The sequence below is a fragment of the Genypterus blacodes genome, unplaced genomic scaffold (genome assembly GCF_046128005.1).
Source record: "Genypterus blacodes isolate CSIRO-AG114 ecotype Tasmania unplaced genomic scaffold, CSIRO-AGI_Gbla_v1 ptg000030l_1, whole genome shotgun sequence".
NCBI classification, from domain to species: domain Eukaryota; kingdom Metazoa; phylum Chordata; class Actinopteri; order Ophidiiformes; family Ophidiidae; genus Genypterus; species Genypterus blacodes.
This window is the reverse complement of record NW_027466843.1, coordinates 4,241,362-4,256,113: the sequence shown is the minus strand read 5'-3', so window position 1 is coordinate 4,256,113 and position 14,752 is coordinate 4,241,362. Positions and strand designations below refer to the sequence as shown.

General features: G+C 41.5%; 3 protein-coding genes across 11 annotated transcripts in view; 1 reads left to right on the top strand and 2 right to left on the bottom strand.

Annotated features, from left to right (window-relative positions):
* LOC142994550 (zinc finger protein Aiolos-like) overlaps window positions 1-14,752 on the top strand; it is a 50,211-nt gene that overhangs the window by 6,774 nt on the left and 28,685 nt on the right. The gene's annotated exons all lie outside the window — the stretch shown is intronic.
* Window positions 397-2,720, bottom strand: ccr7 (chemokine (C-C motif) receptor 7). Its single transcript, XM_076145277.1, has 3 exons — window positions 2,595-2,720; window positions 1,969-2,018; window positions 397-1,750 (listed from the first exon to the last, which is right to left on the bottom strand). Exons 1-3 carry the CDS (start codon window positions 2,608-2,610, stop codon window positions 632-634), a joined length of 1,185 nt encoding a protein of 394 aa, XP_076001392.1. The 5' UTR covers window positions 2,611-2,720; the 3' UTR covers window positions 397-631.
* On the bottom strand, window positions 4,602-12,084 carry LOC142994551 (SWI/SNF-related matrix-associated actin-dependent regulator of chromatin subfamily E member 1-like). 2 transcript variants are annotated; one of them, XM_076145276.1, is made up of 11 exons: window positions 11,662-12,084; window positions 10,845-10,895; window positions 10,492-10,535; window positions 10,142-10,240; window positions 9,425-9,505; window positions 8,964-9,095; window positions 8,562-8,733; window positions 6,749-6,921; window positions 6,538-6,639; window positions 5,673-5,937; window positions 4,602-5,336 (listed from the first exon to the last, which is right to left on the bottom strand). In XM_076145276.1, the coding sequence occupies exons 2-11, from the start codon at window positions 10,849-10,851 to the stop codon at window positions 5,128-5,130; spliced, it is 1,284 nt and encodes a 427-aa protein (XP_076001391.1). In that variant the 5' UTR covers window positions 10,852-10,895; window positions 11,662-12,084; the 3' UTR covers window positions 4,602-5,127. The 2 variants fall into 2 exon arrangements, with proteins under 2 accessions (XP_076001391.1, XP_076001390.1); XM_076145275.1 differs by having other exon boundaries at window positions 10,136-10,240; window positions 11,662-12,083.

The following is a 14,752-nucleotide window of genomic DNA, read 5'->3' as shown; positions in this document are numbered from 1 at the left end:
ACACTTGCTTTTAAAGCAGTTAAACACAATGCTATATTTTACCATGGTAATAAATTTGAGGCTTGTATAAGGATATATTTATACTGCATATAATGGATATAAAGTTAACATTAATACTAAGTGTCTCGAAATCTAATCTGGAGATTGCTGTGGAATTTTCATTGCATTTCCATGCAAGAGGATCAGCCCTTTTCATTTTAACAAGCCCAAGGCCTTCAAGAAAGGTTGATCTCAGGCAAGAAGATGTTTCGTCTCTCAAGGGAAGGTTAATCCTGAGATTAACCTTCCTTGGATATCATGTACCTGGATGACTGAGACCCTTCCTAATTTGTAATCTATAAAATGTTGCAAATAACATATACAATACAGAAAAACATACGCATTGATGCAAATCGGATTGTTGGTATTTTCAGAGGGTTTATTGACAACATGCATTTTTGTGAAAACAAAATGATAGTCCAGTGTAGGGAAAGCATTGCTTGATATTTAATATAAATTGTCTGGAATAATCAAAACTTACAAAAAGGCAAAAGCAAAGCAAACATCAAAAGATAGAAAAATAATTGTTGTCAATATATCATTGCTATTTACACGTTTATGAGTTGTGGCCTGAATATGAAAAATCTGTTGATCATAGAGAAATGTGGCTTTTGGGGGAGATTGTGGTGGTTTCAGTGTCTGTGGCCAGTGAACTCTTCCTGCCACATGTGTACTTGTAGAACCTCTCCTGGCTTATACATCCCCAGTCTCTCAGCAACTTCAGCAGGTCAAGACGAAATTTCACTCCAATAAAGGCATAGACAAATGGGTTTAGACAGCACCTCAGGAAGGCCACAGCCTGGGTAATATCGGTGGCGTAAAGGAGATTATTGTCATAGCCGCAATCTTTGGTTCCTCCCTGAGCCGTGACAATTGTGGCCCAGAACAGGACCACATTATAAGGTGCTTGGCAGACCAGGAAGACAACCACCACAGTAAGAATCACCTTAATGGCCTTATTCCTTTCAAAGCCGCGGGCCTGACAAAGGGTCTGAACAATGCTACTGTAGCAGACGCACATAACCAGAAGCGGAAATGCAAAACCCAAGACAATCTGACCTGCTTGGATGCTGACACGGAGCTCGTCAGCAGTGCTGGAGTAAGGGGTGCAGGTGTTGTTATTGAGGGTGGTGTATATCATTTCTGGAACTGAGAAAATTAATGCCAACACCCATATGACACCTGATGACACCTTGCTGAGGAATACTGCTCGGGCGCGATGACGGTGAGCAAAGACAGCCCTGGCGATGGCAAAGTACCTGTCAACACTGATGCAACAGAGAAGGAACATGCTGCTGTAGAAGCTGACTTTGTAAATAATATGCATGATCTTGCATACAGTCAGGCCTAGATACCACTGAGTCATGGAATTGGCTGCCCAAAAGGGGAGCGACAGAGCAAAGAGCAGGTCTGAAAATGACAAGTTGAGCAGGTAAACATTGGTCATGGTCTTGAGACGCTTGAAGTAGAAGAAAGTGAGGATCACGAGTAGGTTTCCTACCAGCCCCAGGAAGCAGATGATGGAGTAGAAGGTAGACACAAACCAGAGGCGGAACTGTATGTTGGAATCTTTTGGACACCGCTGAACAAATACACTATAATCCATGCTATAGGCATCGTAGTCCTCCGTGGTGGACATATTCTCCTCCTCCGTGGTGGACATATTCTCCTCCTCCGTGGTGGTCATATTCTCCTCTTCAGACAAGCTCATCTGTAAATCACAGCCAGAACAAAGTATCACTGAAAATTAAATAAACAATCACCCAGATGAAAGGGTTAATTATGCTATATGCTTTCACGTGTGTGTGTGTGTGTGTGTGTGTGTGTGTGTGTGTGTGTGTGTGTGTGTGTGTGTGTGTGTGTGTGTGTGTGTGGGGGGGGGGGGGGGGGGGGGGGGGGTTTGGGGGGGGGGGGAGGGATGGTCCTTACCATAACATTCATTGTCAGTATCAGTAGAGCTGGCAGACGGATCTGGAAATCTAGAATAAATTAATGTAGATTTAGAAGACTGAGCACTGTTATATGTGATGATGAATATCATTAATAAGCATATTATATTATATTATATCTGTCCATCATACAATTTTAGCGTTAAATTGTCAGAGTGAATGTCAAATGAACCGTTAGAGTTAAGAGTCATTGATAATGTACATTGGCTGAAAAAAGATTACAAGGTGAACCAAGCTCATCAGCTGTTCTCATTAATGACCTCTTGCATGTCTTGTATGGAATCTGCTATATTGATGAATTATTTATTTATTAGTAGTAGTAGTAGTAGTAGTTGATTAGACATTCAAACACTTAAAATGAGCCATTGTTAGGCAGGACGTAATATTCTTTGTTTAATTTTCACCAATACATCTTGTATATAAAACACTATCAAATCACTGAACAAATTGTTGCAGTGTCAACTATTCAAAAATTTCAGATTACTTACATTATCTAGATACAAACATAAACCTTGAGCGCATGTGGAAACACGTGCGAATCTGCATTTAATGACACTATTGCCTGTATTGGAAACTAACTTTGTTGAACTCTGGTAATGAACTCACCCTTGGCAGCGTTCATGTTGAATGAGTTAGAGTAGAAGGAGATGTATGTATATGTCGGAGGTGAAAATCTACAGATGAGTTAAATGTCTCGCTCGGCTGGTGGTTTTCCGTCTTGTTGGAATGAAAAAAAAGCATCATGTGAGAACTCCAACCACAATCTGTGACTACATGAGATGAGTTCTGCTTTGAGAATGAAAGCATTACATTAAATATATTTTACAGACACGTGTAGATTGATTTTAGCTGCAGTTATCTGGCCATTAGATCATAGATTAGAGTTTGTGTTTTTGTTTTTGTTACTGTTATTGTCATTTTATCTTTGTTATTGTCAAAACACATCTGAAACAAACCGCTCTGTTGATGGGGCTGTAAGTGACTGGCCACAGACACCTGTGCACACTCAAAACAGAAATGTAACCACTGCACAAGTGTGTGTGTGTCTACTAGTCCGACTGAGTTAGATAGGGACACTATAAATAATGTTCAAAACAATACACTGCAGAGAATAGACACTGAGCACACACAAGACTGAGGGCAGTACACTATAGAAATAAAGGTCATGTCAATAATGCCTGTCTTCTAAATGCACTGTGTGTGATACAAGAAAATGTGCTTTTTATCATGTACACAGATAGCCAGTACAGATCTTATCTTACAAAAGATTTCCACTTTGAGTTCCACTTGCAATAGATCAAGTCTTTGTGAATATTACAAATCTCAGTTGTTTGTTGATACCATCAGATATGCAGGTCTATAGTACCTAGTAGTCTATAGTGGTGTTTTTGTATTGTCTTGACTTATTGTGTCATATTTAGATTTTTCTGTTTTGTTGTCTGTTCACATACAAGGGGACAAAATATTAGAAACTATAAACTAAATGTGTATACAGAGTGTAAGTATGGGACTATGTGCACCCTATGTTGCCGTGTGACTGTATGACCCACTCAGTCGCAATTCCTGCAGACTGCACACCTGTGTATCAATGTGGTTGTGGGTTCGAGCTTTCACTTTGGGTAGTCTTAACCACAAGATGCAACACGATTGGCTCTGCTGCAGGGCTCAGGTTTCACATTGGCATCAAAGCATTGGCTGATCTGATCACTATACCCCTTTGAATTGCTAAGGTCCAAAGAAAACATTAAATGTCTAAATCATTCCATCTGGCACTAATACTGAATTGTGCTCATGTATAAAACAGTGGTATTGGCACTGATTGGTAGTGGCACTTGGTTGTACTAAAAACAGGAAATCAGTTCACTACTCTTTTATCTTACCCACTTCCCTTACCTGTACTGTGCAGACAAAAAAATCAATCCGCTGCAGTACTTTGCACTTTTGCATTTCTAAACTCTTTCACACCCTAACACTCCTGTGCAGCCTGTACAGCACTTTCATTTCTAACATGTATGCTTTGACTGTTTATATTTGAAATGGAAAAGAATCCGTAACATATTCAGTGTACAAAAGTTTATTGGTATAAATATGTAAAAGGAAATTCATTTTTAAGACTGCATGTTCATGACTGTTCTTCAAGCTGTTTTACGACATGAAAATCCATGTTTAAGCAAACCTTGTAACACTCATACACAATTACATTTAAAAGTTTTTGATCAAAATTTTGATCATATAACACTGAAATGTTCTAAGCGTACTGCTTTTGATTTGATTGACAGCCAGCAAACTTGAGAACACTGGTAGTTGAGCATTGTACAGCATTGATGATCATATGATATACTTATGGATGGTCTGGGCCCCAGGACAACCAAAACACAAGTATAATAAAATGCTGATAATAAATAACAAAAAACTACTCCTAATGACTATAAAGTCCTGAGCCAATACTGTCACTGTAATACTGATACAGAAAGAAATATTCAAATATTCTCCCGCCAAGGAGATGGTCACCCAACTCCACCTTTCACAAATATGCCAACTTATTTTAACTGCAACATGCAAAATATCAAAAAGCAACCATTACAATACAAAGGACAAAGTTAAATATAACACTGAACAAAGTCTGTTTCATTTAACTTTTTTTTTTTTTTTAAAGTAATTTGCATTGATCTGGTGTGTGTCTACTGGATTGTAGTTTTTTTTGATTAATATGCATTGATCTGGTGTGTGTCTACTGGAGTACTGGAGACTTTGAGTGCTAGAGGATTAGACAGAAGAGGCTGCATTGTACTGCACTCGTGCTGTATGTGCTAAAGGTGGGCTATATGGTTTCTTTCAAGTGGCGCTGAGGCTTGTGGGGAAAATGCTGTATAGTGCTTTCACACGGGCATTTGTGGTACACTTAGCAGCCATCGATTTTGACAGGACCATTGCTTTAAAGGCTTCAAGTGCTTAACATTTTTCATCGGCGCATGTCTGTGTTTTCAGACTCATCATCTACATTGAGCCCATCTGAAAACCTTTTAGACGCTTTGACAAACTGAGATGATACTGTGCAATATACTTTATCGGACGATGATTTCAGAGAGCAACAGGCATAGCGACCGCCTAATAGTTCACAGACAGTCCGACCTATAACTCAGTGGGCGGCTCTTGCCCTGCTGGGGCCCTCTGAAGATGGCTCACTAGTCGGGGGATCTTCCGTCTGAGCAGAGGTGGTCTCAGAGCCTGTGTTACTATCACTGGTTCCTTCCTCCATGGCTCCTTCTGGAACGCTCTCCTTGTCCTCTGATACCCCCTCCTCACTGCCTGGGTGAGCCTCGAGCTCCTCTGAGGCCTTCGGCTTCCCTGTGTGAATGTAACAAGGAGAATATAGAGCTTAAAAAATGAGCTGATATTCATCCACAAACTCACAGATCCTCAAAATCCATGACCCTGCTGCCCATGACTCTTCTTGCACCTGTCACTGCCTGAGAAGGCATCTCTCTGAATTGTCACTTTTTCCTTTCAGGCCAAGGTTTTTGTTTAGGGGGGTTTCTGAGTGCCTGAGCTGGTTTGGAAACCACTGCTGTAACGCTTCTGAGAAATATGCAACATTAAACTGAAGCCAATGTTAGCCTTGAAAGAAAGGTTTAAGTCAGCGAGCCAAACAACAGCAAGATTTAAAGGGCCACTGTGGATCACCTGGTGTCTCTGTGGGGTTGGATTCTGTGTCCTCGCATTCCTTGTTACTACTTTCACTGAGAGAATTCTGCTGGGACTTGTTGCCACCATGTGTTGCACAAATGTGTTTTTCTTCCTCTGCTAAAACACAGGAGGCGGCTTCTCGAGCACCCCTGTCCCCTGCATCCTTCTCACGTTCTGCCATGCGTTTGCGGGCTGCATCCTCTGCTGCAGCTATCTCTGCAGAAATCTTCTCCATGTCCACTTCCACCTTCATACAGCACAACTGGATGAAAGCACATAAGTTGTTTCAACTTAGTACAGTAAAACATCCTGTAGGACTGTATGTGCCCATTAGATTCATACTTTCTTCATGTATTCCATAGGTCAATATTTCATTATTTCAGAGTTACACTTTATGTTCACATTTGTGACTGAAAATAACAGTATTCAATGTGCAAGCAGGCCAGAAAGTAGGACGTCAAACACTCTAATGAAGCATGGTGTCCTGTTGTACTATGGAATACAACAGCAGGGCTTCAATGCATGTTCAGTCTTGAAAATGCTCCTCCTCTGTCAGTGGATGGATTAGAAGCTCTGGTAAGGATAAATGGCGCCGCCTGTAGTGAACACTGAAGAGTGCATTCAAGAAAATAGTGCTGCTTCTCATTTCAAAACAACTGTATGATTGGGGCAACAAATTGTAAACGATGACAGATATATGTTTGCCAGAGCGTGTGGATTGGACTAGCAGCAGCTGGTGCCAATAAGGCAAACCTCGCGTGCCACATAGCCAGATCTGCACACCATACAGTTGCACTCACATGAAAAATGAAGCTTGCGTGCGAGTAAGTGAAGACAAAGATTGACATAAATGATGCCATACCCTTTTCAGCTCATTCGTGAAAGACTCTGTGGCTTCAATGAATTTTCTTTTCTTGTCCTGGTGCCGGTCTTCAATCTGAAGCAGCTCTGCCTCCAACTTTCTCTGTGACCCGAGACACACAGGCACCAGTGTTCATTAATTGATACAAAACAAAACCAAGCTGTCTGGGAACAAAGCCACCTGCTGTGACTACACCAGAATGTATTCATACCTGGTGCACCATCAAAGACTGGACCTGGCGTTTGAGGACCTGCATGCGAGCGGTGGTCACAACGGACCGCACATCTGGGACTACACTCTCACTGAGGATCTCACTGATCAGCCGGTGGTTGCGCTGGAAACGAGCTGCAGCTGAGTGCTTTGTGGAAAATCCATCATCGTAATCTGAAAACATGAAGAACTTGTGGGTCTTTGAGGTTGTTGCGCAATACTGTATATTTTTATACACCCGTCATAACAGTACAGTACACAGGTGCAATTGACAAAAGCAAGACCTAAGACACAATCTGAACAAAAAGATGCACATACCATACTGCTGTAAGGAAACACTTCAAACATCAGGAGTCAATTGCTCAATATTTATACAGCGTTGGGGTTAAGTATAGGCCATTATGTCAAAATACATCCTTTAGCAAAGCGGAGCCCTTTCTGTTGAAATGCATGGGACAAGCAGTTAATTATAACCCACTGAACGTGGACAGAGGTTTTAAAATGAGGTATACAATTTTCATTCGCCAGCAAATGTTCATCTGTTTTAATTGTATATTCTCTGCCCATACAAATACAAGATGATACTCAGTTCAAATCTAGATACAGTTCAAATGAACAGTGCCTTAAGACAATAATCAACCCTTGGGTCTTCTTCCAAGTTTTGTGGGATTGCAAAATTAAGTTCAATTAGATTTTTTTTTTAATTGACAGTCTAATCTGTCTTGTAAACAGACTTCTTCTCAGTATCACCTGAACTAGTTTACACCCATGCAATCATGAAACTCTCCAGTAAGCAAAATTCAAGCGTGACAGCATCACAGGGGAAAAGTATTGTTTTAATACTACAGTTTAAGAGAGGCTCACCTTTAGTTCACAAATTTTGTAATATTCTTTCTCCCTACTGTGTTGGAACAGATTCTTTCCAACAATTTTTTTTTTACGCTTGTTTCATACTTTGTTGTTAAATTGGAATCACAGTTGTTTCACTAAAAAGCCGGGCATCTTCAGCAGGCTTAACTGTACATTACATCATAGCTTTCCTGCTTACAGTAGAACCAAAGCAAAACTTTAGGCCATCACAGTTTGCTCATTTGCTGATCAGTTTAGATCACTGGCCAGAAACATCAGAAACATATCTGCAAGCTGTCTGATAATATTCTGAACACAACCCTGACATCTGCTAGAAAGAGAATTTATTCAACACTGCATTTATTAAAGGTCAGTCTAAATATGTAGCCACCTGCAGGGTTAAATCTTGATAATCATCAATGTACGTGCAGTCTGTTGAGAACATGGCCCGCTGGGATGCCAGCTCTGACATTTTATGGTCTGGGGTGTTTCTAAATAGCAATGGGTTTTATCTGTCTTTTCCTGTACGTCATTATCGTCTACTATAACCCAGCCAGACCCTAGACATGCATCATTTCCTTGACGTGGGTGTGACTCAGATTTCTTCTTGTGGCTTTGAGTTTCTAACTTGTGAGCACATCAGTGTTATTCTTTAAAAACAAGGAAAATGTTGTAAATATTGCAATTACATGTAAGTGAATGATGAGAATACTTGGATTCTCACGCAAGAAGTACGCACTACAAACACATACTTTGCTCTATTTCGTACCATTAAACCAAAGCTGGCATTTCAAAGCTAGCACGGGCAGAATTGTGGAAAGTTGTAGCAGTGCAGGGGAAGGGAAAAAAAGATAAGTCTCTGGGTGTGCGTACTGGCAACTCTGTGTGGTCATGCCACAGTAATTACAGCTCTCTCACAGTGTTCTAAACTTTGGGAAACAAAGCATTTCATGAAGGGGCCTTACCATCCGGATCCTCAGCTGGCTGAATACTCATATAAGGCTCGCCCTTGTCCAGCCTGGACTGCCTCTGGCGACTCTCCTCTTCCAGAGCTGCTTCGGCACGGCTTTTTGCATTGACATAGGCCAAGTAGGCTGGGGAATTGTGATAGGCCTTCATGCTCTCATTATATTCAATCTGCAGTAGAAGAGATGACAGGAATGACAAGGAAATAGAGAGGACAGGCATATACAACATGTGGATCCACAATTCTATTCAACCACAACACAAGGAAAGAGGTTTACTCAGGACTGTTAGAAAGGAAAGAATGATGACTGGAGGGACCCCCAACTGTTGGGAGATACGTCTACTGGTCACCCATCAGAGAACCCCAAACAACCCCCAACACTCATTGTAAAACAACCAACCTTCTCTGCTTCGTAGTCATTCAAATAATCCTGTTTCTCCTCATCAGTGAGGTCTCTCCACATGCCACCGATTATCTTCCCAATTTCCCATAGCTTCAGATCAGGATTGGAGGCTTTTACTTGATCCCAAACCTGGTGATGAGAACCAGACATGGGTGTGGGGTTGGGTTGGGTTGGGTTGGAGGGTTTATAAGTGGTTATCTCTTTGCAGAGAGGTCACAAACCAGAGGAGGCCGTGTGCTTTAAGCTCCATCTCCAAGTAGATAAATCCCACTACATGACATGGGCTGTCCTAGCTAAACCTGACAAAACTTCACACCTACCTGAAAACACGACCATTTAGTGTCTGAAAGATTATTCGTGCCTTATTTACTGTGATTTATTCTTATTTTATAAACAACACATGTCTTGCAACAGAGAACAATAGTGCAGAAAACAGCTTTTACACAGTGTGTATTTACCTTCCGACTGTATCTCATGTATGGCATGAGTGGCTTATCTGGTGGTTTTGGTGGCTTTGGAATATTTATTCCAGAGGAATTCTGGTAAGGAAAAAAGACGGGACTTTAGGACATTGTGGCTGTTGGATGATTTGGCAACCATGTAAACTCCCTCTAATTATGTGAGGCCCAGAACAGCTGGAAAATCTACATGCAAGTGCATGGTTGAGTAATTTGACAAAAAACACTATGGATCAAATTGGAATAAATAAAAGATACTTCAAAGTAATTCCTTATAAATTCAATTAACTTGATATAATTAGTGAGTTTGAGGCCATACACATGCGAGGACCCCCCACAGAGTACAATGGAATAGCACTAAGTGGAAAAAAATACAAAAGTCTCACTTAAGCTGAGATTTGCCCACTAGGAGACATAATGCCATTATCAGAGGCAGCCAACCACAGCTTGCGTGCAGTGACTGAATTACTGCTCAGCAGCCAGAGCCATGCTGCGCAGTGAGTCGGTAATGCCATGGCAACGCTGATGGCATGGGTTACCACTCATTCACTCGGAACAAACCATCTCGTGAAAACCTGCAATGGTATTCATTTTAGCAGAGGCGATTTCCTCCTCTTACTTTGCCTGAGCATTGATTGAAAAGTAACTGCATATGAGTTGCTGCACATTTAGATTTCTCCAGCTGTTTCTGTCAGACATTAATATTCATACCGTTACCCGACTGTTGCTGCTCTGGCTCCCTCCCAGCCTGTAGTTGTTGTAGGCCAGATGGCTGTATGGGTTGTACCCCACAAAGCCGGCAGTGCTCGGCATTTGCTGGTTAAAACAAATGAAGACAGACACATGAATGAGATATGACTGTTTTTTTAAAGAGGGGTAAAGTCCAGGATGAAAAATGAAATGACTCCACGAAAGAAGCAGAGGAAATGCAAAATGAAGAGACTAAATATTTTGTAAGGTAGATACTTTTTCCTCTGTATGGTACAGACTACTTGGAGACATCTCTGGAAATGAAAAATCATTATTTTGGATTATAAAAAATGTGGTGCAACCAAGTTGATACTTACAGCTGTCGGGGCAGGCGGAGGGGGCGGGGCATAGGATGGCCTCTCTGGTGAGAAAGGGTCCAAAGTGAAACATCAGCATCCATCCAGTCACACTGCCGGCCAGTCTAAACGCTCTAAATTAACCCTTACCCTTATTTATTTGTTACCGATGTCCATTTAAGAAATGTGTTCTTTGTGTACCTCTAATGATAAAGTAGACACTCTCACACTTGAACTTGAACTCAGTTAGTTATTGCAATGTAAACTTGGTATCAAAGTGTTGTGACGTGAGATGTTGCCGGAGCAGATCGTGTGTATTAATTGAATGTCATGTAAAGTCCTAAACACTGCGATGTTGCTCCTTAGTTCCTTACTTGACATCTTTGCAGTGGGAAGAAGGAATCAGTCCGCCGCAGTCATGAGCTCTGTAATAAAAACACGTTAGAGGAGGACAGCATTGCGGCACAGCAGTGGCAGGACGGCTGCTTCTGACAGGATGGCTGTGGTTCATTCAGCACAAAACAAAGACATGCCGGTGATGAGTGTCAAGACAACCGGGCTAGCCGCCGTTAGCTTGGTAGCTTATCGTAACGCTGTGATCACAGTGGAGAAACACTGGTGGACGCATTTGGCTAGCTAGTTTTATTAAACCACCATAACCGCGTAATACAGTTAACGGGTACTTCAGGTGATAGTGCTAGTTGTAAAATGTCAATAACGCTGTCACTTGACAGAGGGGTGGGTTGTTTTGTCTGGAGGAATCTATGGGATTCTATATACGAGCTTTAGCTAGCTATCGTGCATTAATGCTAGCCTTTTAATGTAGCGAAGTCATTTGTTGATCCCATTTAGCTTTAGCTAAGTTAGCTACCCTGCGGCAGGCGGCGGCGATGTAACAGTTTGGTTGTGCGGGAGAAACGACACTAATTCTGATATATGTAGTTTTGCGACCCAATGTAGTTCCATTATTCGTTTTGTCGCATTAATGAATTATCGTGTGCGCTTCTTCAGTAGCACGCTGGCGGCGAGCAGGCAAGTTAGCTAGCTTGGATGAGAAGAAAATGGCATCTCTGAGATATTATTAGCATGCAGCGTGAAGTCCAAGCAAGATATTTCGAGATAAAAGAAATCCCAGAGATGTTGTTCGTGACGAGCAAGCATGTATTCTAAAGTTATGCCCATGAAACTCACCCTAAAACCTTTTGTCCTCACCACAGTGAGTGTGTGCGTGGTGGCTTTGACAGGGAAGGCTAAGTACTAAGCAGAGAAACAAGTCCCCACAATAAACGAATGAAATGGGGTCCACTCATAAGATTCCTGTAGAATCTTCCAGAATTGCACCCCACCCTCTCCTCATTACAGCTGTGCTTTCCCTTGCTGCTGATGCTGCTCGCCCTGAAACGCCACTGCGGCTCTCAGACACTGATAGAAGAGAACAGAAGTGTCATCCTGGGGGGAAATGAGATATGGCATCATAACAGCTGAGTGAAGCCAAATAGGATTTTAGATGTGTTGCCTCCATGGCCTTATCTCTACGTAGCAGCTCTGCTTCAATACAATCGTTATGACCTACATTGTTACCCGATGCAGGAAAACACCACTCAGTGTCGACGCACAAGCAGTTATTGTAGCTCTGCTGTTTGCACCCATATTGAGTCTGTTATACGGAGAGGTGGAGCTGATTTGTTGTGTCACCGTTCCATGGCCTCTTAAAGGTGGCTCTATTCACTGCTTCTTTGTTGTTAGTACGGAAATACTTTGCATTCTTGTCCACATTGTTTGAGAGTCGCCCAGGTCAGTAGTTGTAATAGTGTGTTCCCTAGTGATAACAATGTAAAGCCTGCGGGATCAAGCCTATATATCTGTCCATTCAGCCTGAATAGGACTTGTTTTGGATTTGTTAATTGTGTTCATTGTGACCCTCTTTCTTTCTGTTTACATTGTGTACCTGAGAGCTCGTTTTATTTCAGCTTGACCTACATCTTGTGTGATATACATGTTGACAGCGTTGTTATAGTCCTGTCTTCAGGTGTGGCTGCTCATTGGTCAAAGGACAGTTATCAACTGGATAGGGAGTTGTTTCCAGACATGAACAGGAACTCCTCTGGCACGTACACCTGTGACGGTGTACATTTGGAGGTAAGGTGGAGGGCACATGCCTTCTGTAAGCTACTGTGCAGGCTACACACACACACACACACGCACAGGAACCTCCCAGGCACAGCTGGGATGCCTAGGGGCAGAACAGAGGCGTGTGACATTTTGAATCAATCAGAGGGATACCCGTAAAGCTGTACCCAGTTCTTAAGCCCGTAGAGCTCTCTAAAATAGATGCAGGCAGTGGAAGTAAGCAGACTTGAAAGTTTACTCTGGTGGTGGACGTATTTTTAGAAGCTGCCGCAGTCAGATTATGATGATGTATCATTCCAGAGGTATTCCTTGGACAAATGCCTGGGGTATTATCATTGACCTGTTTGTATAATCAGCTTTCATATTTGGCACAGAAAAAGGCACTAATAGATTTGACTTCAGAAACATCAAGACACAACATCAAACGTAAAAGCCTGAAAATGTTGAAGGTGAACACATTTAGTAGCAGCAAGGGGAAACTTTGACCGCTGCCTCCTTCAATGCAAAGACCTGTAAATGTTTGTCTTTGTGTCTTTTTCCAGCAAGCAACAAGTTGATTGTTGCACAGAATTTTGACGGAAGCAACAGACGGTCCGAAAAGCTGTGAAGTATTCTGTTCTCATTTCTGGTTCACAGGACTTGGATTTATTTCTTTTGATTTTGGCTGAGTGTCTATATCTGCTTTACTCACTCTGAGTTAAAATGGAAATCAAAGCTTTGGGTAAGGTTTTGGCTTCTAACTAAGGAATACTGCACATAGCTAATCATTAACAAAGCATTATACATCGTACAAATTTCAGCATGCAGCAGACAGAAATCAATGGAAGGATGCAACTTCAGCAAATAGACATGGGTTTGTTCCAGACAATGTCAACTTAGGTAATTTTATTTATGTCATCATTTAGGTGAAAATGGATCTAATAAAGCAGCACATTTGCACTTGTTGTAAGCTAAATCCACTTCTCTACATAGAGACTGGGGCAGCATTTGCACTGAGGTAAAAAGAAGCATAGAAAGTCTCAATCAGCAGACAAATCATTCCTGTTGCACAGTAGATAATGTGTAGGTCATGTGGCCCAAGCCAAGTTCAGATCTTGTGTCAAATTGTTATGTCTGAGGTTTGCTATGTTCACATAGGTTTGCTGTGTTCTGGCTGCCCATGTCTGACTAGCTAGAATGGATCCAATGGATTGCACATATATAAAGACTTACTTGATTTTTAAAGCATAAACATACTCTATGTTCAATTCCTTTTTGGTCCAATTACTTTTTCCGCAAACTATTCAGTTAACTACTAGATTCCAGAGTCAATGAATAAGGACTGTACAGAACTTTTCTCCAAAGCGCTTTACAATGATGTCACATTCACCCATTCAGACACCCATGGCAGGGGCATACTGCACATCAGGAGCAGTGAGGGGTTCGGTGTTTGGCTCAACAACACTGGGACAGGCTCTCTAGGAGGAGCCTGGACCCAAGCACCAGCACCACTGGTCAAGCTTACAGGCTGTTCTGAACATGATAACAAACACAGTGCCAAAGAAATTGTATGTTACACTAAGAAAAACCACCCAATGGACAAATTGACATGTCTGCAGAACAACAACAAAAACAACATGAAAACACTTACAACAAACCACTGCCAAAGCTGAACCATTCTTTGAATGCATGATTACTTCTATGGACATTTTCCTTTTAGAATTTCACTCTTTGAACATGACTTCAAATCCCTACGATACAGATTTGGTGAGGAGATTCAGATTTTCAGGTGCAAGTACACATTGTGTACAAGTACATACACAAAAGTCATAGAGCTCATGATTTTATTGATCTGAATCCTTTGCTTTGAAAACCAACCCAGAGTCTATCTTTACCTTTATTGGTTTAGGAGACATTGCTGGAAATTGATAATTTCTTAACAGTGGAACGGTTCTGGATTTAGCACCATAGCGATTGAGAGTAAATTAATAAAACTGTTGATACTGAATCCGAATCATCTGAACTAGGTGAGGATAGTGCCTGCTTATTTGAATTCTAAGCTCCTATCAAATTGAATATCTCACCACCAGATCCAGACTGATATCCAGATCCAAACCAAATTACACTTATTAATAGTCCAACATGTGAGTCACACACCTTTGTTTGATTTATT

Excerpts from the sequence above, each read along its gene's own strand:
- ccr7 (XM_076145277.1), bottom strand. Across the intron at positions 1,751-1,968 it reads TACTGACAATGAATGTTATG|ATGAGCTTGTCTGAAGAGGA; the intron begins GTAAGGACCATC and ends TGTGATTTACAG.
- LOC142994551 (XM_076145275.1), bottom strand. Across the intron at positions 8,734-8,963 it reads ATGACTACGAAGCAGAGAAG|ATTGAATATAATGAGAGCAT; the intron begins GTTGGTTGTTTT and ends CTTCTACTGCAG. Across the intron at positions 5,938-6,537 it reads TCACGAATGAGCTGAAAAGG|TTGTGCTGTATGAAGGTGGA; the intron begins GTATGGCATCAT and ends GCTTTCATCCAG.